The following is a 23509-nucleotide window of genomic DNA, read 5'->3' on the forward strand; positions in this document are numbered from 1 at the left end:
AGTAAAAGCTTTGACATTTTATAATTGGTCATATTTTCTATGTTCTATTGAGTTTTGATCTCCTGTGGGAAATCAAGCACAAATTCTATTAAATGAACACCCCTCGAGCAATTGCAGTGCTAATTTAATGCAATAATCTAACACAGAGCAAATCACAGACATGATTTCCATCATGCTAATCTAGGAGAATAGCACAGAGAGCACAAACATGGAAACGTGTGACATGTTAAAAAAAATGTGTGACAGCTAGGAGTTCATTGCTATAATGTATGCGACCAAAAAGCAACATACTGTTCAATATCAAGCTGCTTTTGGTTTTTCATCTCTCTTGACTAAGATTTAAGCATCCATAATTTCTTCAGCAATAACTTCTCTGATATTAGAGCAGCAAAAGTACTATCTCTCTGCATTGTGCTGAAGGCCTGACGACGTATAGATGAAGAGTGTTTCATAAGCAGCCCACTTAGGGTGCACTCATGCATGACCTGAACTACAAATCCCACAGGACCTCAGAAGGAGGTCAATGGACTAAAGTGACATAGAACATTTATGACAAATGTTCAGTCTACTTCTCACTGTATGACTGTAGTTATGTAGCGCCACACAGTGGATGTTTGTGTGTATTACAATGGAGCTGTGTTTGTGTAAGTGTGATGTTGGTAAACTGTATGAACATATAGAAGACATCTCAAAAAATGTGGATGTTTTCAACTCTACGTATGTATATACAGGTACATCTAAAAAAAATAGAATATCATGAAAAACTGCATTTTTGGACCTTATTTCAAAAAGTGGAACTTTCATATATATTTTAGATTTGTTACATGTAAAGTAAGACATTTCAAAAGTTTTTTTGTTTTAATTTTGATGATTAGAGCTTACAGCTCATGAAAGTCAAAATCCAGTATCTCAAAATATTAGAATATTTCCTAAGATCAATCAAAAAAAGGATTTGCAAAGCAGAGAAGTTCAAGTTCTTTAAAGTATGTTCATTTATGCACTCAATACTTTGTCAGGGCTCCTTTAGCACAAACTCCAGCATCAGTGAGGAATGGCATGGAAGCGATCAGTCTGTGGCTCTGCTGAGGCACTATTGAGCCTTCAGCTCGTCTGTATTGTTGGATCGACTGTTTCTCGTCTTTCTCTTGAAAATATACCATAGATTCCATATGGGGTTCATGTCAGGCATGTTGGCTGGCCAATCAAGCACAGTAATATCATGGTCAGCAAACCACTTGGAAGTGGTTTTGGCACTGTGGGCAGGTGCTAAAGTCCTGCTGGAAAAGCAAATCAGCATCTCCATAAAGCTTGTCAGCAGATGGAAGCATAAAGTGCTCCAAAATCTCCTGGTAGACAGCTGCATTGACTCTGGACTTGATAAAACAGAATGGACCAATACCAGCAGACGTCATGGCACCCCAAATCATGTGGAAACTTCACACTGGACTTCAAGCAGCTTGGGTTCTGTGCCTCTCCAGTCGCCCCCAGACTCCAGACATTGATTTCCAAATGAAATGCTAAATTTAAATTTATCTGAAAAGAGGACTTTGGACCTCTGAGCAACAGTCCAGTTCTTTTTCTCCTTAGCCCAGGTATGCTTCTGGTAGCCCTTTTCCTGAAGACGTCTGAGCGTGGTGACTCTTGATGCACTGACTCCAGCTTCAGTCCACTCCTTGTGAAACTCTCCCAAGTGTTTGAATTAGCTTTGCTTGACAGTATTCTCAAGCTTGCGGTCATCTTTGTTGCTTGTGCACCTTTTCCTACCCAATTTTTCCTTCCAGTCAACTTTGCATTTAATATGCTTTGATACAGCACTCTGTGAACAGCCACACCTTTCAGTAATGACCCTCTGTGACTTACCCTCTTTGTGGAGGGTGTCAATGATTGTTTTCCGGACCATTGCCAAGTCAGAAGTCTTCCCCATTATTGTGGTTTCATAGAACAAGAGATACCCTGAATTTATACTGTAGAGATGGTCGTTTAATGAAACTCAAATAAAAATATTCTAATATATTGAGATACTGGATTTTGACTTTCATGAGCTGTAAGCTCTAATCATCAAAATTAAAACAAAAAAACTTTTGATGTTATGTTATGAATGTAAAATATATATATGAAAGATTCACTTTTTGAAATAATTTACAAATAAAATCAGTTTTTCACGATATTCTAATTTTTTTAGATGTACCTGTGTGTATATATATATATATATATATATATATATATATATATATATATATACAGTGCCCTCCATAAGTATTGGAACAGTAAAGACAAAATTAGCCGTGAGCACCAGCCCCTTTTCCCCTTGATGCCCAAAGTGCCCTTTTGTCAAGGCAATTTATTTTTTTTTATTTTTTTTTGCAATTAAGTGAAGTGACATACAGCCAAGTACGGTGACCCATACTCGGAATTCGTGCTCTGCATTTAACCCATCCAACGTGCACACACACAGCAGTGAACACACACACGCACCGTGAACACACACCCGGAGCAGTGGGCAGCCATTTATGCTGCGGCGCCCGGGGAGCAGTTGGGGGTTCGGTGCCTTGCTCAAGGGCGCCTCAGTCGTGGTATTGAGGGTGGAGAGAGCGCTGGACATTCACTCCCCCCACCTACAATCCCTACCGGCCCGAGACTCGAACCTTTGCATTACGAGTCCGACTCTCTAACCATTAGGCCACGACTTCCCCAAAGTAAGCGCCCTTTCGTGAAGGCCTGCCCAATCTAACTATTAGTAATATTAATTAATAATAGTTTAGCCGTAAATTAAATTATCCACATGATGACCTTTCACCTGACGATCTCATCCGTGACAATCCCTCACGTTCAGACACCTTTAGGATGCCTTCAATAACGTCCGCGGTTGCCGGTAAGTGGAGTTCTCAGCAGAGCTGTGTGCTTGTAAACTTATATTATTGAATTATTATTATTTTGCGAGAAGGCGTGAAGAGATCATGCACAGCTGTTGTTTGTATTGCTGTGTGTAGCCTGTGGAAGCACGGTTAGCTGCAGCAAGGGGCTACAATATTTTTGTTCAGTGTTTTCCTAATGACAATTTTAAGATTGGTTTATAATGGCTACTACAAACACCCTTTTCCCATTTTTATCACATTGCAGTTCCCTTTTTTTCGCCACATTTTTGCTTTCCCATCAATTAGATAAAGGTTCACCTTTGTCTCATCGGTCCATAAACACAGTTCCAAAACTCGTCTGGCTCACCTTTGTGCTTTTTTGCAAACTCTAATCTTGCCTTTCTATTTTTGGTGCTGGTCAGAGGTTTGCATCTTGCTGTGTAGCATCTGTAATTCTGTGTCAAAGTCTCCTGAGGACAGTAAATTGTCAGAGCATCACCCCAGCTTTCTGGAAGTTGTTGGTGATTTTACAGACACGTCTTTTAGGGTTCATTTTCACAGCTTTTATGATTTGTCTGTCATCAGCTACTGTTGTTTTCGCAGCTGATCAGGTCATTGCTGGTGGTTTCCAAACTCTTGATTTCTCCATGTCCTTTGTTTTTGCTATAGCTCTAACTGACTTCCTCTTTTCTTTTAGTATCCAAATTGCTTGCTTTTCTCTCAAAGTCAGCTCCCTCGTCTTCATCCTGGTTTGTGTGTCATCATCGAATGCAAGATTCAGAATACAGAAGTAATGGATATAACTGATACGACACATTCCCTGCTTTTAATATCTGAAGAATTAATGCAACAGGACATAGCTGATCACTTAGAAAGACCTGTGAGGCAACTGTTCCAATACTTCTGCTCACATCAGATAGAGGGATGAAACTCTAAAAGTGCTGAACTTCTTAGCTGGTAAAAAACATCTATGTGTTGAATCACCCAATAATAAAATGTGACATTCTGTAGTTTTGTCTCATATTCATCTTTTAATCATATTTGTAAATGTCTTGACTCCACAGCCAACAGAGCTATTTTGTCTTTACTGTTTCAATACTTTTGGAGGGTACTATATATACAGTATATATTAATCTTGTTATGTTTGTCCATACATTCTTTTGTTTGTATTCTTATTTACCTTACATTTGGGGGGAAAATACATCTGATCAGTAACCTGTACTTCCCTCCTGCAGTTTGGCCGTATCGACCCTCACTATCCAAAGGTCTGTGGTCACCAAGGCAATGTGCTGGACATCAAATGGAATCCTTTCCATGACAACATAATCGCTTCTTGTTCAGAGGACTCTTCTGTGAGTAAACTTAATGTTCAAAATCACCACAATAGTCAAATTAGTCAGCATCCTTTAAATAAACAGTGGAAACCTCTTTCTGTGCAGTGATAACCTGTTAAAATTGTTTTTGTTTCAGAAATGGAAAAGCTGCATTTACTTTGTCACAAATATCACTTAAATAGAAACTTTATTTATTAAACCTAAACCAGCACACCACAAGGATATACATGTATAAGGAAAGGCATAAACATTTAAATGTCATTTTCATGTGTGTACTTTTGTTTTACATAAATCATAATATATAACCCTGTAAATAATAATACAAAGTAATGTAATACAATAAAAATGAAGAAAAAAATTAAATGAATAAAGAAACAAAAAATTGACATTAATTTAAACTCACACACACACACACAAAATTATGCCCAAAATGCCTCAATCAAAATCACAATAGGTGTAGAGCAGGTGAAAACATATGATGATGATTAGATAGCTCTCAGGAATACTTGATCACTGTAATGCTTCAGTATGTTATCTGTGAGCCTGGACCACAAAACCAGTCATAATGATCAATTTTTCGAAACTGAGACGTATACATCATCTTAAAGCTGAATAAATAAGCTTTCCACTGATGTATGGTTTGTTAGGATAGGACAATATTTAGCCGAGATACAACTATCTGAAAATCTGTAATCTGAGGATGCCAAAAAATCTAAATATTAAGAAAATCGCCTTTAAAGTTGTCCAAATTAAGTTCTTAGCAATGCACATTACTAAACAAATATTAAGTTTTGAAATATTTACAGTAGGAAATTTACAAAATATATTCATGGAACATGATCTTTACTTAACATCCTAATGATTTTTGGCATAAAAGAAAAATGTATAATTTTGACCCATGCTATATATTGTTGACTATTGCTACAAATATACCCATGCTACTTATGACTGGTTTTGTGGTCCAGGGTCACATATGTTGTATTTGTCATTTGAGAGAAATTTATGAAGTTATAGAGTAATAACTAACGTGACATTCGAGTTTAAAACTGACTTCATATTTTAATCATTCTATTGATTCAAAAGTGATATTTGTGTGTTCTGTGTATGTGAATGTGTCAGGTGCGAATATGGGAGATACCTGATGGTGGACTGAGGAGGAATTTGACAGAGTCTGTATTAGAACTTTATGGCCACAGCAGGCGTGTGGGGCTCGTAGAGTGGCACCCAACCACTAGTGGGATTCTCTTCAGTGCTGGCTATGACTACAAGGTAATGAAATCTTTTGTAACAGAATTTGCCATTTTTAAATTTAGTAATATGATCTATACAATTAAAACATCTAACTAATATTTGATCATTTAAAATAACAGTGTGGACATTCGGTACTAAAGATTGTATTCTGATTGTCCATAATATGAACTTGAAAGTGCCACTCGCAAAAATAAAACTGTCAAAAGACTGTACTGAAGGTTTGACTATTGTGTTTTTCTCTTTCTGTAGATCCTCATTTGGAATCTTGAGATTGGAGAGCCAGTGAAAATGATTGACTGTCACACAGATGTGATCCTCTGTATGTCATTTAACACAGAGGGCAGCCTGCTGGCCACCAGCTGCAAGGACAAGAAGCTCCGCGTTATCGAGCCCCGCTCTGGCAAAGTGCTACAGGTGTGGATTGTGTGCATTTAGTCTAACAGTACATGCACTTGAACAATCATTGATGCAGAAACACTCATTTATACCAGATTTCAATCATGTTCCTTCTTAAAACTTGAATTAACACTTTGTGTAAAAAATGTATTTCTGCACTACTGTTCAAAAGTTTGGCGTCAGTCAGATTTATTTTTTATTTTTTTTTATTTTTTTGAAATTAATCGGAACTTAATACTTTTACTCAGCAGGGATACAAATAATTGCTCAAAATTGATAATAAAGACATTTACAGTGTTACAAAAATGTCAGTTTTAAATGAATGTTGTTTATTTTGAATTTTTTATTCATCAATGAAACTTGAAACAAATATTCAGCGCAACATCAATAATAATACAAAATGTTTCTTGAGAACCAAATCAGCATATTAGAATGATTTCTGGAATAATGACTGCTGAAAAATCAGCATTACCATCACCAGAATAAATACAATTTTAATAAATATTGAAGTAGAAAACTTTTTTTTTTTACAATAGTACTGTTTTACTTTTACTGTTAATTTGTATTTTTAAGGTAAATAAAATGCAGCCTTGGTGAGCATAAGATAATTCTTTAAATATATACATATTTGAACGGTATTGCAATTTTTTTTATTTATAAAAAATATTTCATTAACAAATAAACCATACACAGAGAATAAAACACTCTTTCATTTATATAATAATTATAATTTTTCATGCATGATTTTGTAAATGCGCTATTGAGTAAAATTTCACTTATTTTTGTTTTATATTGTCAAGCAGGAGGCGAACGCTAAAAACCACAAAGTGAACCGTGTTGTATTCCTAGGCAACATGAAACGACTCCTAACGACAGGTGTATCTCGCTGGAACACACGACAGATTGCTCTCTGGGACCAGGTGAGAAGAACCTGTGTGCGTGGGTCAGATTTTGACCTGATCAAATATTCCCACAAGGGTAGTTAAACCTGAAATCACCTACATTCTGAGACCAGTTAATGGTCCCACAAAATACCGTCTTAATTAAAATGTAAATGCTAAAATGTGTCTGCAAGGGTCAGGGCTAGGGGTTTGTGTAGTTTTAGGGGTTACAATATATCATTAGTTCAGTCTAAAGACAAATAATGTTAATGGAAAGACTTCACCATGACAGATAAACAAATGCATGTGTGTTTTTGTGCGATTAATTCCCAAAACTCATCCAGAAATACACTTTGTCCCTGATGTCTGCATTACCCTAAAGATTACCATGCTTAAAGTCATTATGTTTTCTTCTCAGCATCTTCCCTGTAATTATTGTGTGATAATCACATTCATTGTTCTTTGTAAGTGTAGCTAAACAGCTTCACTCAACTGCAGTAATGAGAGAATGTGGGTAAAGTAGCTGGTTGCGTTGCTCTTAGTACATTGTAAGGGTTCTGAGAAAGCCTTGTATCGCAAAAATATTTTGTAAAATGGGAAAATTGCTCTCTGCAAATCTGAGTTCAACGTTTTTTGCTCTCATACCACACTGTCTCTCATCACAGGAGGATCTGTCCATGCCAATCATTGAGGAGGAGATTGATGGCCTTTCAGGACTGCTTTTCCCTTTCTATGATGCAGACACACATATGCTCTACTTAGCAGGCAAGGTACATATTCATATAAGGATTCTTACTGCTTGTAATGCAAGACGTTCAAAAGTTTATTTTTTTAATAACATAAGAAATGTTTATTGAGCACCAATTCAACATATGTTACCCTGGACCCCAAAGCAGTAGCACGGCTATATTTAAAGTAATATCCAAAATTACACTGTACGGGTCAAAATTATAGATTTTTCTTTTATGCCAAAAATTCATTACGATATTAAGATCATGTAGCATGGAGATGTTTTGTAAATTATCATCCATAAATACAGCAAAACTTAACTTTTTATTAGTAATATGCATTGCTAAGGACTTCATTTGGACAAATTTAAAAGCGATTTTCTCAATATTTAAATTTTTTTTGCACCCTCAGATTGCAGATTTTCAAATAGTTGTATCTCGGTCAAATATGGTCATATCTTAACATATGATCTTATCCATACGTCAATGGAAAGCTTATTTATTCAGCTTTCAGATGATGTATAAATCTCAATTTAAAAAATTTGGCCCTTAAGACTGGTTTTGTGGTCCAGGGTCACATATTAGAATGATGTCTGAAGCATCAAGTCACACTGAAGACTGGAGTAATGGCTGCTGAAAATTGCTGAAAAAATATATATTCAAATAGAATTTTATCATGATGGTTTAAATTGTAATAATATTTTACAGTATTACTTTTGATAGTATTTTAAGCCTAGGTGAGCATTAAAAGCATTAAAACATAAAAAAAAAAAATCCTAATCCAAAACTGCTGAATGGTATATTTAGAAATATATTAGATATATCAATATTTTGTTTCAATTATATATTGAAAAGACATATTGATGCAAAGGTAGGGCATTATACATTGACAACTGACTAAGACGGTGTAATTGCAGGGTGATGGGAACATCAGGTACTATGAGATCACCCTGGAGAAACCCTACCTGCAGTATCTCATGGAGTTCAGGTCCCCTGCACCACAGAAAGGGCTCGGTAAAGCTGAATCCATAGCCTTCGATTATCACACTACACCAGCAACGTCTGTATAAGGGTGTAGGAAACTTTCCAAAGTAACCCTAGAATGCAAAAAACCCAAAACAAAAACAAAACCATCTACACAAATTGATAAAGGGGATCAAAATGGCCCATATTGGATTCAGCAGTTCTCTTCATAGAAAGGCATCCTTGTTTTCTTCATTTTCAGTGCAATGAAATCAAGAAAATTATTTGTTCATAATGTTCATTTGTTCACTTTGAAAGCATTCAAAATGTTATTTCTGAATCTATGATCAAAATATGTAAATGATAATAGTTTAATGAGGAATATAAAGAATATCACAGAATTCTATATTTTTGTAATAAACAAAAATATTCCAAAAATCACACCCTATCAAGTAATTTTACTGTCTTTATGCAGCCTGGGGTTAAACCTGAAATTTTCTATGTATTACCTTATAGCACTTTTATTTTCTCAGTAGGTTCTCTCTCTTAATAAACCAACTATGTGTCGTGTTATGGTCTCTTCAATATCAAGATAAAACCAAGAATAAGCATGCCAATTACCAGTGCCAACTTCTCATACGTTCCTCTCTCATGTGTGTATTCTGATAGGAGTGATGCCAAAGCATGGGCTGGATGTAGGAGCGTGTGAAGTCTTCAGGTTTTATAAATTGGTGACTCTAAAGGGCCTGATTGAGCCAATCTCTATGATTGTACCTAGAAGGGTGAGCATAAGCACCATGAAGCTATTAGTTCACAGTCCACAGTTCCCAGTTAAATGAATCATTGAGAGTTACACTGAAGGATGAGAGAAATTTGTGCTAGACATATCCCTTGTGTGAGGTCTATAGTTGAGTATCCTGCCAAAATGTCTCTTTTTAAGCAAGCAGTCTGACAGGATAGAGGAATCCATCACCTCTCTGTTGCTGGTGTAACCGGCGCCTCAGTGAGATGAGAGTAGTGAGCCATGTAATAACCTCCATGTGAGACACAGCATGTCCGTTTTGTGCTCTGTGCAGAATGGACAGCGGCAGGTTGGCCCATTATTGGAGGGCTTTAAAAACAGTGGGAGAGATAGCCTCCTATCAACACCACAACTTTAAAACACACCCCAATAAATCCAGTGGCAGTTCTGTTTCAGTGCAAACGGTTCTAATACCTATCAATCCATATCTATTATTCATGAAAGAGGGCGAATCAGCCAACCTTTTAACCCACGGTTTTTAAAATCAGGATGCAATATGTGGGAGGAACAAAATTGCATTTATAATTGTATTTAACAGTATGAATATGGTTATGCATATTATGCATGCATACGTATGTTCAATAACTGTTTTTATGTTATATCTGATATCCTTTTTTTTTTTACCACTATTTGCCATTTTTATGGAAATAATTTTGGTAAAGCTGCTTTGATATTTATTATGTAAAGGGTTGTACAAATAGATTTTAAAAAATGTTTCTTTAATATTAGGTAATAGTGTAATATATAAACATTAATTTAATATTTTTTTTATTTTATTTTAGTAAAATGACTAGGCAAATACATAATTATTTATTACTATAATTTAATTTGGAAAACAACACATGTACTATTTATTTCATCAATTTATCACATAATGCATATTTTTTTGTACTTTTAACTGCCTTTATAATTTAGGAAGGATATCATCATATTTGGAGGTTACAGGCATGTAAATGTTTTGAAAACCTCTAGTTTTACTCATACCCAAAACATTAGTAATTTTGCTTTATTTGTAGCAGAAGCCTCGGAATTCAGCAAACCCACATGAACCTGAAAGAATAAGTGCCTGAACACCTTGGATTATTTTCACTCAGATACCTCTTCATCCAAAGTTTCTCACAGTACACTAATTACACATCCTGGAGCATCCCTAAGTGCTCTGCACAATGAACACAGTGATAATAGTGCTCTTTCTGTGAGCCTCTGGATTCCATGTATTAGTTTAGACTGAACATTTACCTGCCCAGAGCCTAACACATCAACTAAATCTAACTGTACAAATAACAGTAAATTGAAAACCCTCTTTCTTTGCAGTCGGAGACATATCAGGAGGACATATATCCCATGACTCCTGGGACAGAACCTGCTCTGTCTGTCGATGAGTGGCTCAGTGGAATCAACCGAGGTGAAGACCTGCAGTTATTTTCAGAATAAAAATATTTGAAAAGAAAGACAAAGGCTAAAATTAATTGAATTCATGTCTGTATGTACACATCTAGGTCCGGTGCTCATGTCCTTAAAAGAGGGCTACAACAGACCAAACAAGCTGGTGTTCAAGGCTCCTGTGAAGGAGAAGAAGAGTGGAGTGGTCAATGGGATTGATCTGCTAGAAAATGTGCCTCCCCGTACAGAGAATGAGGTGTTACCGTAATTCTGTTAAGATTTATTATGGTTGTTGAAAGGACAATTTAGCCAGTACAGTTTCTGGCTGAGAGGTGTTTATATGTGTGTTTGTAACCCTGTACGTTTTGCTCTGCAGCTCTTGCGGATGTTCTTCAGGCAGCAGGAAGAGTTGCGGCGACTGAAGGACGAACTTACGCAGAAGGACATTAAGATTCGACAGCTTGAGCTGGAGCTCAATAACATAAGGAACAGCCCAAATATCAACAACAATAACAACAGCAGCAGCAATGGTAGCAGCATTTGACATTGGATCTGTGCTGTGTCTATTGATTTCCTAAAGTGACACACTATAAGCCCTGAGCGCTGCTGAAACATACAGGCTTCCTTTTGCCTAAAATTCCAATATCCCTCCTCTAAGACTACAGGAGAGCAAGTGCTTGTCTTTATAAAGCAGCGTTTCGCTCTGACCCCCAGTGTTGACCCCACAGCTGCTGTGTGCTAAGTTGACTTTATTGGAGTGATGATTCACTAACCCTGTGAAAACTGTCCCATCACGTGACCTTCCGTAACACTGTCGGCCTACCTGCAGTGGATTGATTCTCTCTATGGACTGGATTTGGTACAAGCTATTCATTGCATTATCATCACATAATTGTAGACTAAATTTAATTAATAGAATTATTTATTTCTTATTTTTTCTCTCTCTCTCTTTGTGCTACTTAGCCTCATTCTAAACAGCTTAATAAACTCCATATAGAGAAGAAACGTGTTTTTTAAGGAACAGACGTGCATCACCCATCGAGCTGTTATCTCATGTAAACGCTAGGTCTGTTGCATCATTTTGATATGACCCACAGTGCCGTTTTAATGTAGAAACTCAAAAACCACAGTGCAGTAATCTTACACAGCAGTTGATATTTATACAGCTGACATGCTCCTCAATCTAGAAGTATTGGGTTTGTACTAATATAAATTGGGGAATTTGTAGCTTCACATTACTTAGATCCTTCTCACACTGTGCAATGTGAAATATGTTCAAATCAGTTTATAGAAGCAATTCAAATGTGTTTTGAAGTTAAACTTAAGTATACATTTAGAAAAATCTAATTCAAATGTTATCCCTTTTAAAGTATATATTCAGGTCCCTAAAAGAACTAGTGGTTATAAATAACCTCGCTCGACCAGCACGAAAAGGAAAGTGACATTTTCCTGCTGTCGCTATTTAATGAAAACAATATGAGCCTCAAGCTTCGTACATATTTTGCTTCATAAAACAATAACACAAACTCCAGCAGCTCTTGCTTCGTTATTGCATAGTACTAGTGCGTTTTGAGGAGAAAGTGCATTTTAGGTTTCTTCACATTAGGGGGCGGTAAAGCCACAGTCTTGCTCATCTGAGCACATAGGCCTACACTTGACTACACACAGCATCCTCTTTAACATGTTAAAGTTCCGACACAAGCTGTAGTGCTTAGAAAACGGCCTAGCTAAATGGGCAAAACTGAGGAATAGGTTGTTTATGTAGCCAGTAGCTACATTCCAAATCTTGTGCAGTAGAATTATGCATCATTTTAGATGTTGAGGTGAAGTGGTTATTCATTTGTTCAGTTTGAGGTGCCAGAATATGTATATGTTGTACTCAGGCCCCTTTCATTTGGTGTCAGACGAGGCGCTCAATGCCTACACAAGCACAATTAATGTAGAAATATTTCGTGCTGACAATGCCTGAGGAATTATGAGGCAAGACATTAGGCTAACCTTTGTCTTTGATTAAAATGACATTAATTGGTAATCACTACTCTGTATTTCACTATTCATTATGATTAACTGACTAACTAAAGCATATTGCACAAAAGGTAATTGCATGCAAGGCAAAAACCTCTTCCTGAGGAAGAACACTAATGTGCTAAGCTGAATTTACTTCAAATGGTACATCAAATCTTAACTAGACTGAGACTAGCTAAATTTACCTTCAATCTCACATACACACACACAAAAAATGTTCCCACAGATCATGAGACACCTCAGTTACTCTCTATGCGATGCTTTCATGCTCATGTTAACAAAACACATGCTTATACAGTAAATATTCATTTGAACAAAAATGCTGACTTCTATTCATGTGAAATCTTAAGTCTTCTTTTAATAAAAAGTTCAATCAGTATGATCTGACAACTGGATACAGCTCAGTTAAAATTGCGAATGCTTTCTATTTAAATTGGCATGATGCTTCCGAATATTTAAACAATATTCAGTCATGTATCATCAAAAATATACAAGCTATTTTCCCTGAGCTTCACAATGCAATTTCACATCATGTATTCAGTTAACTCGCAATATCAGTGGCGAGATGATATACACTTGTAATCTCTGCACAAGACTTCAAATACATAATCTATTGATCAAGTATGTATTCACATCTAATTACAATAAGTGGATTTTCTGTGGCTGTCAGGACAGAGAACTTCAAATTATAGAGCCTCTTGCGTTTTTATTCATTTTATTACAGTTAATGGTTACAACTGAGATTATTTGTGAAAATGTCTGCCATTATCAAAGGGAATCAGAAAAAAATATATTTGGTCATTATTTACAAAGAACACAAAACCTCTGAACTATCCACACAAAAGGGAGAAGGGGTTTAGGGCTCATTTGACAAGGGCAGACATTCGGCTCTTAACATTAAAAAATAAAATAAAAATCACATTGAGAGGTTGAACGGTGCATGTCCAAGCAGACATCATGATGTATTCTTCAAGCCTAAACAGCACGTCACATGGTGGTGGTGAAGATCATGAAAACACCAAAGAAACAAAATACACAAAAGATGCAACAAAAAAAGTGGGTTAGAAAATGTTCTTCCTTGAAATCCAGTAGTCAACTTTAAAATAGAGTCAGCCATGCACTTCTAAAAGGTTTTTGGTTGTTTTTTCTTTTTTAATACATAAGTCATCACCAGCATTTAGGCATCAACAGTAAAGACAGGGAAAAATTACAAGAGCATACTGGTCTTTTTTTCCAACAATAATAAATTTCCACACTGTGTTGTCAGCCACTTGAAGAGCTTTTGGAGAAAATGAAGGGAATCAAACTGAAAGTACAAACCAAACCAAAAGAAAACATCAACAACAGCAACAACAAAAAAGCTAAAACAAATATTTAAACTGTGTCCTCGTTTATACTAACCCACCCCCTACCATTTGAATACCTCCCCAAACCATCGCAGAGTGACAATAGGACAGATATACAGGGGTTAAACGGTCAGATCACAATGGGGGGAGTGCATGTTCAGTCATCATCTTCCTCCCCTTCCTCATCCAGCTCTCTTTTCCTCTTCTGACCCCGCTCCTCCTCTGTAAACACAACACGGAAGGACCAGAAGTTTCGTTTACTCTTACTCTGCTTACCAGCATTCACTTCATGGGTAGTACAAACACTTCATCCATTCACTTACCAAAGTCTTCCTCATCATCTACCTCGCCATCATTTAACTCTTCTTCCTCCTCTTCCTGAAAGCGTGCGAAAAAGGCACAAATTGACACCATGTATGTGTATTTGTAAACAAAAAAGGAACCATCATTTTCCGGCATTAACCTCTCCACTGATGTCCTCTTCTTCCTCCTCTTCTCCCTCTTCCTCATCATCCTCCTCTCCCTCCTCTTCATCTTCATCTCCTGGAGCTGCATCTTCATCATACTCCTCCTCTTCTCCCTCTGCAAACAAAATTAGGTCAATGACAAATTGAATTCCTTAATCTCAGTTTAAAACCCGATACATCTTGAAGCACGTCAGTAAGACTCTTCAGAAACATACCATCTTCATCGTCGTCGTCGTCGTCTAGGCCTTCGACGTAAGCTTCGGCATCAGAGTCTGGTGCTTCTTTATCCTCTTTGTCATAGCCGTCGAGATATGTCAACTGAGGGAGGAGCTTGAAAACATTTTCTCTGTAGTCATTCAGGTTTGTCACCTCACAGTTGAACAAGTCTAAACTTTTGAGGCCTTCCAATTTTTTCTGTTGGGAAAAAGACAGGAGGACAAATTAACAATAATAAATCGGTGTTGTTTTTGTCATGTCAAGCCATTTAAAATCCAAGTCAACTTTTTTGTGCCAAGCAACAACAATTGTTTAGACGTGTTATTCAAGAATGTTAATAATAATAGTCTCTGAACAGTGTATGAAATCTATATTTATTTTAACATATATACAACTAATGAAAAATATTTCATCAGTAAGTTGATCAACTCCACTTGTTTACACCTCCTATGATACTATAAACGCATCTTACCAGGGGTTCGATGGTGCTGAGGTCTTTAATTTTGTTGCCACTGAGGTTGAGATGGGTGAGGTTGGGACACTTCTCTGCCAGTACCTCCAGACCCCCAGAGATTCTGTTATCGCTAAGCTCGAGCTGTGGAAAACATGGTTCAGTGGCATATTAAAAAGACTGGCAAAGACTTCACACAATCCAAAAAAATATTTTGATACTCCTGAAGTAGCGGTCAAGAAAGCACCCATTACCTTTTTGAGTTTGTTTAGCTTCGGCAAATTGGCGACTGATGTTAAGCCTACATTGATTGTGCTTAAAAATTCCAGTTCCTCAAACTCATCAGTGAGGCCCTCAATTTTGCCCTCATTTGATCGACAGTTGTCCAGCACAAGCTCTTTCACCTGTTACAGGGCACATGGGATGAAATGTTATGTTGAATACAGCATTTGTTAGACTCTACACCTGAGGGGCTTAAATTCAGTCACAGCAGAGCCGTGTTTAACTTTTGCAGCATGCCAAGAGCACCGTGATGTTTACTTCCATCATGTTGACCCACCAAAACAGCAAAACAAAAACTCACATTAGAAATAAAATTAGGGGAAGTCTTTCTCTCTACAGAGCACACAGTTATCAGCAAATACTTGGGGGAAAAACAAACAAACAAAAAAAAACAGCTTATATTCTTAACACAATATGAATATATTAATCAGGTTAGAATGAGGGGGAAAGACAGCAGATAAACACGTCGCCACGACCGAATCGGGCGCCATTCAGTTGTAAAGTTTACTTCAGCATGGGGTCTACAGTAGCAGATAGGGGTGCATGTTTCGGTGCTTTGACAAAATCTCACATTTGACTCCCTATCCAACAAAATGGCTGACTCCGCAACAAAGCGGCGTACATGGTTTTCCTGCGGGTAGAGTATTTTTACTATAGTGCGTGCTCGAACAGCAAAGTAAAGACGCGTAAACGATAGCCTGGGTGTTACACAAATGCATTACATTGTCTTGGAAGAGCAAAAACACGAGGACGGACCCAAGAATTCACGAGTAGGAGGGGCGGAGAGGCGCATGATAATGCAAAGGAGTCTCTCTTTAAGCGAAAGGTATCGACTTTCACGAAATAAAAATGAAATACCCGGCTTCGTACACGCTCGACTCTATATATTCAACGGTTCTGGTCGGTTCAAAGCATAGAGACGGCGGCAACGATTCCCTGCTCGATTAAATATCGTGCGTCTTTGTTGCGGGTTAAAATGGCGGCGTGTCCTAGATCTTGCAACTGGAGCAGCGCAGCTTCAAGTTGCGTAGCGCTCACATAAGCGCCCAGTCTGTGTCAATAACAAGCAGAGCCACACGGCTGAAAATCACTTTATCCTGCCAGTGGAGACGAACAGACGCGCTCAGAATACGGTTATGACATTTTAATTACGAGCTCTATTACAGCGTATTTGGGTATGCGTAAAGGGGCAATAACAGGGACCTTGATAACGTTGCATGGAATTGATCAGAGACGGTCGCTACACTTGTGAGAATTGATATATAGTAAGAAAAACACGGAGGACATTTAAGAAAGAGAGTGTGCCGATTTGGTCTTTGCATTCTGGCAATGTCGTCGACATATAATGCAGTTTTAAATAGGTTTGGGCACCTTTACGCAACTAGATATGCTGTGACACGATTACTGTCCATTCCGCGATTGAACAACAAATGCGCTCGTTTTCCATCCAAATCAAAGAGGTGACTATCAGTAATGCGCTAGAAGCCCTCGAAAAGATCCCGCCTAAGTATTTTCACAACTTTTCTTTGATTGAGAACCGTAAATGCTTTCGATTTAGACTAAAATCCCTCAATAAAAGCCTTTTGCTGGAGAGATGCCCCGAAATGTATTTGACCGATCGGGTTATAGCAAGCTATCTGTCAAATCGCCTGCACAGCAATTCACAAAAATGCGTCCCACAACAAGTTAGCGAACTGGCCAACGATCACTGTGACTGGCAAGTATGAATGTTGAACTGAAAATGATGTGCGAAAGTGTGAGAGAAGCATGAACTGACGGCAGGCGACTTTTGCAGCACTGAGGATGCAAAGGAAAAGGGCGCGTTCAGGGGCTACAAAGTTACAAATATGGCTCCTCACGCCGCTTCCCTTGTTTACACTGAATGCATGGAGCGCTTGCAGTTTCCGAGCACAGCATCACCAAAAGGTCTCGCGAAAGTTGGGGAAAAATCAGTAAAACTGCTTAACTTATGGGCTGTGTATAAGCACACTGCGATAACAACATCCAAGGCTCTAGGCTTGTAACAAAGTCGCCGCAAACTTTTCATTCAAGACATCAACTTGACGCGTGCACATCTAGCGTTGTCCATCCACGCAGAACTACTCTAACCAACAGTTTTATTAAAATCATATCACTCAGCAATTAATAAAGATGCTTACGTCTGACGGCGTCCGGTTCCGCAACTCCAGGTGAATTCTCTTTTTCATATCCATCTTACTGAACTCTAAAAGAGTGATTTAAACCAAAGAGCGCAGTTAGACTTGGAGTCTTTGCTGCACATTCAGCTATAGCCTCTTAAACTAGCTATTGCGAGTCTCACAAACTTGATGCCTCAGTGGGTGGGAGTTGGGTGTGGGATTGTCGTCACCGGTGACCAATTAGAAGCGCGGAATGGAATGTGAAAATACTCACATCTACACAGCCGACCAATCAGCGGTCGATCACAAACTGGGTGGGGTTACAGGAACAGTTAGGTTGATCCAGCGAATCTGTTTTAGGGTGACATCTATGCGATAAAATCAACCGAACTGTCGAAGGCGCAGAGTCTAAACAGGGGTATGCTAGTTGCTTTAGTTTTGAGTGGCTTTATCCACACTTAGACCAGGATATAGGAGTCATAGGAATACGAAGACGTTTTGAAACAAACTGACGCGTGTTGGTTACAATACAAAGCAACGCTCGTGGAAGTGAGGACTGTGCACGTATTAAATATTGTGTCAAACTACTGCTTTCTGTCTCGAAGCACATAGTTTCCTGGCAGTAAGTACAGTCACTTTGGACTGATGGATGGTAGACCGTCAGGAAAACACGACCCCTCCCCCTTTTGGAGGGAATGCACGGCGGCGACCACCGAGACTATCTGCGCTAAATCTTTATTACTTTTCTAGTTTACGCAGTGAACGCTGGGGATTTTTCACGCAGTGTGGGTTTTAAACGAGATAGTCCTCTTTATATAAACGCTCATATGTAAATAACCTATACTGGTTTAAACAGATGAAGCATAATATTTCAACGCGAACCAGTGAATGGTTGCATAACAAAACATACGAAAGCATGTTATATATATGAGGCGAAAAGTGGCGATACGACACACATCGACGTAGTTTAATTATTACAAACGAGCCCCGCAACAGCAGAGCCCATAAGTTACCAGTAGCCACTGGTCTTATTAAAAACAAGTTTGTCACATGCACTTGACTGCCACATCGCACACTCCAACCACGAGCCCACGCTTTTTCCTACAGTTCAAACCCGCCAATCGTATTTCAGGGGGGAGCATCCACTTCCGCTTCTCGCTTTGACTATTGTTGGTATTGAGGGGGAAAAAAACAAGGTCACCTGACTGTGCTCCGGCGCCATCTTGACTCGCAAAATACAACACATTCAAATAATTATACCATTTATTGACTCTTAAAACAAACAAAAAGCAATAGACTTTACCTATATTTGATGTCATGTCTGTGTGTCGCTCCGCTACCCCTTAGAAAAAACTGTAGAGCAACTGCTTGGCGCATGATTGTTTTCACAAGTGCACCGGCTGGCTTGTTTGTTGAGAGAGCGCATTTCACTGGCGACTCTGTCGTTTTACAACGTTATTTCGAAATCACTTCATACCAGGACATTTTGCCCTTGAAGAAAACAGGAAAAAAAATCTTCTTCTCTCGATCTGGCCACTGACTCCAACCCGCGCAAGCGGGCTATTCTCAAGCCCTTTTGATTGTACTTGCGCATTAGTTGAGACCATTTTTCCTCTGGGTGTGTCTCACTCGTTGTCTGAACGCCCTTGCTAGCAGTACTGCATCAACTGTGTGTGTGGATTGCATTGCAGAGTGCGTGCACGATGTGCGCAGAGCCAAACCGTATTCGCACGCTTTGTGGCACACACACACGCACACATTCGCTCCTTTTCACACCATCGACGGCTAACTTTTGTGCGTGAAAGGCGAGGAACGTCATCAGGACTAAACGTAGAAAATGAGCGAACGTGCACCAACATGTTTGCTCATGCCAGTCAGAAATCACTTTCAGGAAACTATTTCTTGCGCGGAAGACTTTATCGTTTTCACAGTGACAATGAAGACCGCGTGCATCATGTGACTTACCAACGAGAAGGGTTAGATATTTGAATAAAAGGCATTTGGGAAAACGCGGGGTTATTTTAAGAGGACAGATGGATTGATGAGCATTTGCACCATCTGCTATAATGCCAATAGAGTGATGCAAGGATCAGCTCGTGACGTGTTTAATCATCAACCAGTGCCGCTTTAAAACAATCTTGTTTTATTACCATATTCGTTACACGAGATCATTTTGTGAGGCATTCGCTACATTTTACAAAACTGGAGTAGCGCGTGCCAAGTTTTATTTGTCACAACAGCACTACATGCAAAAATGAAATTAAAAAGTGCAGACAACAGGGCAATCAATAGGACAGAACCGAATCATAATGTCACAAATGCGCCACTTACTCCGAGTAATGCATACTTCATGACATTAAAAGCAAGTTCAGTCCAATTTACTCCTTGTCCAGGAATTAGTCATAGCTAGACATCTTCAACTGTATGCCACACTGAATACTACCATTTCTGTACAGGAAAGAATCACCAGACCACTACTCTGGCAGTTGATTCTGTTAAAGTTAAACAAACCTCTCTAAAATACACACTATTTCATTCAAACAATTGCAAATAATGTAATTTATTAACATGACTATCACACATTTCTCACTAAACTGCACTACATTTGAATATCTACCGTGCTTGATTTGACTAATGTTTCAGGGCGTTTCTGAACTGACCTGGGACTGTAATAAAGAAATTTCAGTTTAGATCTGACTAGTTTTCTAAATGACATCCTAACTGAAAATGTTTCATAATACCCCTGATCAATTATTTTGACTGTTAGCACTGTTTTCACAATCGGTGAAAGACTTCATTCGTGTTCTCAAACACTTGAGGCCTTAGCTACCTGCTAAATCCTGCTTAGGCTGTATGTGCATTTTTGATTGTTTTGCTCTTTGCTAAGAAAGCATTGGATAACAACATACGTGTAAATGGAGAGATTTGGGGAGTATTCCATACAGGCTAGTGCAGGGGCTGTTTAAGCATACATTAGGAGAAGCTGCTTTTTGTACAATAGTTGCTTTATGATTTGAAGCATCTCCTGGATGGATGGTTTTGACAGTAATTTTGTCTCCACACTTTATCCCGTTTGTGTCGTGCAGGGCATTGATAGAGGGCAGCTTACAGCCAGTGCTGTGAGAATGCATGCAAAATTAAAATAGGGCTGGTTGTGAAACATTTGCATGGAGAGCATCTTGTTTTACACTCTGTGAAGGTGTAGAAACTTGATTGTGTCGAATATGATGAGATATGCATTTGCATAATCTAACATCTTTAGATACAGATGTTACAACACAAGGCCGCCAATCTGACCTGTGGCTTATTGGATTTTTTAATTGTGCTGTTGAAGGCTCACTTTCATAATTTAAGGTCCACTAAACTGTTATTGAAAGAAATATGGGTGAAACACAGTGACATTAAATGCTGACTCGTGTGTTAGGTTGTATAACTGATCATTGTCAACCTGTGCATTCTCCTGAAACACCACTAGATGACAGCCTTTCATAGGCTGAAAACAATGCCACTATAAATTATGATTTCTGGATGAATCATGAAAATACATTGATATTTTTTCTAATTCATGTTTCTATCATCTATTTTCGTGAAATAACACAAAATGTATAGATGCCGCGTTCTTAAAGAAACTTGTTCAGTACTATTAGGCCATAGGCGGAAATCCCGGGTAGGGGGTCGAGGGGGACAAGACCCCCCTATCTGAGGGTTGCCCCCCCCCCCTAAAAATATAATTAAAAACCACGCTGTGTGTTGGAAATAATGTTTTATATTTTAAATAATTGTGTAAGTTGTAAAACAACACAAACGGGGCAAAAATGCGTTTTAAGTTTCGAAACATTTTGAGTGCTTTGGTCCAAATGCTTTCCTCTTTTATATCACACACACAAGTCAAGAGATAATAAGTCTCAATAGTTGTGGAACTCCAGTAAGTAAGACTGTCAATTGGCTATTTTATTCACTTAAACATCGGACGAAGTGATTGTTTTCTCTTTGCGAGAGCAGCGTGTTTCTGAGAGCGCGCGTCCGGTTTTGTGCTAGAGCAAAGTAAATCCGCGTGCGAGGGAAGAGATTCGCGTGCTTAGTTTCCCTGCTACACGAATAGTTTTAGCTTTCCTCTGTGTATACATATCCTTACAAGTACAATTTTAGTTGTATTATTTGTGTCCCCCCCCCCCCCCCCCCACTGTTAGACGAAATTTACGCCCCTTTAATAGGCCTATTATGAGGATTATTCTGAAGAGGATTATGTATTTGGGTCTGAGGCAAATGGAGCACATCCTTTCAGTGACCAACTGATTATAATAATAACAAACAAACAAGCACAACTTTATTCAGACGTTTCTCAGTAAGCACACCGATGGCACATTGCTGCCATCTTCTGGTTTGTTAGTTAAATACACGACACAATCACCTGAACAGTTTCACATCTTTTTACTCTGCCGTTAACTTTTTGACTTTATGAAACCTAAATCCACTAAATATGACCGTACTCGTATAGAGTACTGTAAAGTGTAATTTTCATTTTCCCATTTTTATAGCACAGCCCATATGTCGAACTTGTTTAGCACACAAATGAACAGTCCTTGACATGATGGCAAATTTGCTGTTACATCATACATACAGTTAAATACGACCTCCAACCTTATAAATAAACCTTTTTCTATTGACAACATGTGTACTTTATTGAGTCTTTATTGAGTTTACTGTAAATATTTTGACCACACGATGGCAGTCTAAGGACAAGTTAACAGTCTTTAGGGAAAGTATGAATATTGCTGGTGTGGCCTGTATTAGGGGCTCATGAATGTATGTCTCGCAAAATAGTCCCAGAGGAATCTACTGATAGAAAATGAGAATCATTACAATCTCTTTATCCATTAGGGTGCAAAGAACAAATTATTTATTTCTTATTAACTTAAATCAGAGACTTTATGTATGCATGTACACAAAAGCTGTCACTAAGGTGGTACCCTTTCAAAAGGTACTAATATGTACAATTTAGGTACTGATATGTGTTTTTTTTAGAGAGCAATATGTACCTTTATGATACAAATGTGAATGAAAACGGTGCAAATGTGTACCTTTTGCAAAGGTACTGCCCCATTGACAGCTTTTGCACCTTTTTTTCTGAGAGTGTATTAAATTAGATAAGAATATAAATACATTTTCATTTTACATCTTCTGAAAATCCACCTCTTTTTGGACTGCATTGAACAAACACCCTCTGACGTCAACATCAAGATGATGGCCAAAGGGGGGTGGTTTTGGAGGGTGGGGTGTTTGTCAGATGAAACAAACTGAAATAAACCCCTGCATTCATTATTAATGTTAATTGACTCTAGGATCAGATCTAAGATGGAGATTGTAATTTGATAGCCACTTAGAGGGTATGGATATCCTGATACAAAATCATTCAAGACCATGTGGCTGAATCAAATTATGCTGTCTCATAGTATCATTAAAAGTGGCTAAGATAGTTTTATGCCTTCGAAGGGCCATGATTTAGATTTTAGAAACTGTTATGGATGCACAACCTCTATGCAACCAAGAGCTGAAATCTACATGACTCAAAAGTACTGCTATATACCTGCAAGGAAAAACAATCTTCTTTTGCGCTCCATGAACCAAATATCACCATACGGCTTTATAATGACATGAGGATGAGTAAATAATGACAGAATTTAACACCACATGCTCAGAGAACAAACATAACAGCGTTTGCACAAAGATGCAGTGCAACGACTCAGAAACTTTCCATGATTCACTCACATGGGCGACAAGAACATGCCCACTTCTTTTTTTCTTTTTTGTCTTGAGCACAGATAATAAGACAAATTTGTCGATATGTTTTTTGTAATACGTTAATTTGTATAATGTATAATTGTGTGATTATGTGGTGCACAATTGAAAAAAAGAATAGATGGTCATAATAAAGTGCTAGAATGGGAGGAAAATGCAAGATATATAAAAAGAAAGTGTGTTTGTAGAGTT

At 38.1% G+C, this 23509-nt stretch overlaps 2 protein-coding genes across 7 annotated transcripts in view; one reads left to right on the forward strand and one right to left on the reverse strand.

Annotated features, from left to right (window-relative positions):
• LOC306872081 (coronin-2B) overlaps nucleotides 1-13004 on the forward strand; it is a 55977-nt gene extending 42973 nt beyond the window's left edge. The window contains exons 3-12 of one of the 5 annotated variants that reach the window (XM_079420453.1): nucleotides 4091-4207; nucleotides 5309-5458; nucleotides 5690-5854; nucleotides 6640-6756; nucleotides 7383-7487; nucleotides 8363-8459; nucleotides 9078-9190; nucleotides 10525-10615; nucleotides 10710-10849; nucleotides 10970-12963. In XM_079420453.1, the coding sequence (XP_079276579.1) occupies nucleotides 4091-4207; nucleotides 5309-5458; nucleotides 5690-5854; nucleotides 6640-6756; nucleotides 7383-7487; nucleotides 8363-8459; nucleotides 9078-9190; nucleotides 10525-10615; nucleotides 10710-10849; nucleotides 10970-11137 (1263 nt within the window). In that variant the 3' untranslated portion in view covers nucleotides 11138-12963. Of the gene's footprint in view, nucleotides 1-4090; nucleotides 4208-5308; nucleotides 5459-5689; nucleotides 5855-6636; nucleotides 6757-7382; nucleotides 7488-8362; nucleotides 8460-9077; nucleotides 9191-10524; nucleotides 10616-10709; nucleotides 10850-10969 lie in introns of all 5 variants that reach the window. The other 4 variants (XM_079420452.1, XM_079420455.1, XM_079420454.1 and 1 more) reach the window with 4 other exon arrangements.
• LOC306874749 (acidic leucine-rich nuclear phosphoprotein 32 family member A-like) lies at nucleotides 12953-19318 on the reverse strand. 2 transcript variants are annotated; one of them, XR_013784657.1, is made up of 8 exons: nucleotides 17540-17706; nucleotides 15353-15502; nucleotides 15120-15242; nucleotides 14647-14845; nucleotides 14428-14546; nucleotides 14288-14342; nucleotides 14031-14186; nucleotides 12953-13924 (listed from the first exon to the last, which is right to left on the reverse strand). XR_013784657.1 is itself a non-coding variant. In XM_079424983.1 (8 exons), exons 1-8 carry the CDS (start codon nucleotides 18835-18837, stop codon nucleotides 14122-14124), a joined length of 792 nt encoding a protein of 263 aa, XP_079281109.1. In that variant the 5' UTR covers nucleotides 18838-19318; the 3' UTR covers nucleotides 12958-14121. The 2 variants fall into 2 exon arrangements, 1 of the variants encoding a protein (XP_079281109.1); XM_079424983.1 differs by adding an exon at nucleotides 18822-19318 and having other exon boundaries at nucleotides 12958-14186; nucleotides 17540-17604.
• Between the last annotated feature and the right edge of the window lie 4191 nt (nucleotides 19319-23509).

This window comes from Barbus barbus, assembly GCF_936440315.1.
Source record: "Barbus barbus genome assembly, chromosome: 1".
Taxonomy (NCBI): domain Eukaryota; kingdom Metazoa; phylum Chordata; class Actinopteri; order Cypriniformes; family Cyprinidae; genus Barbus; species Barbus barbus.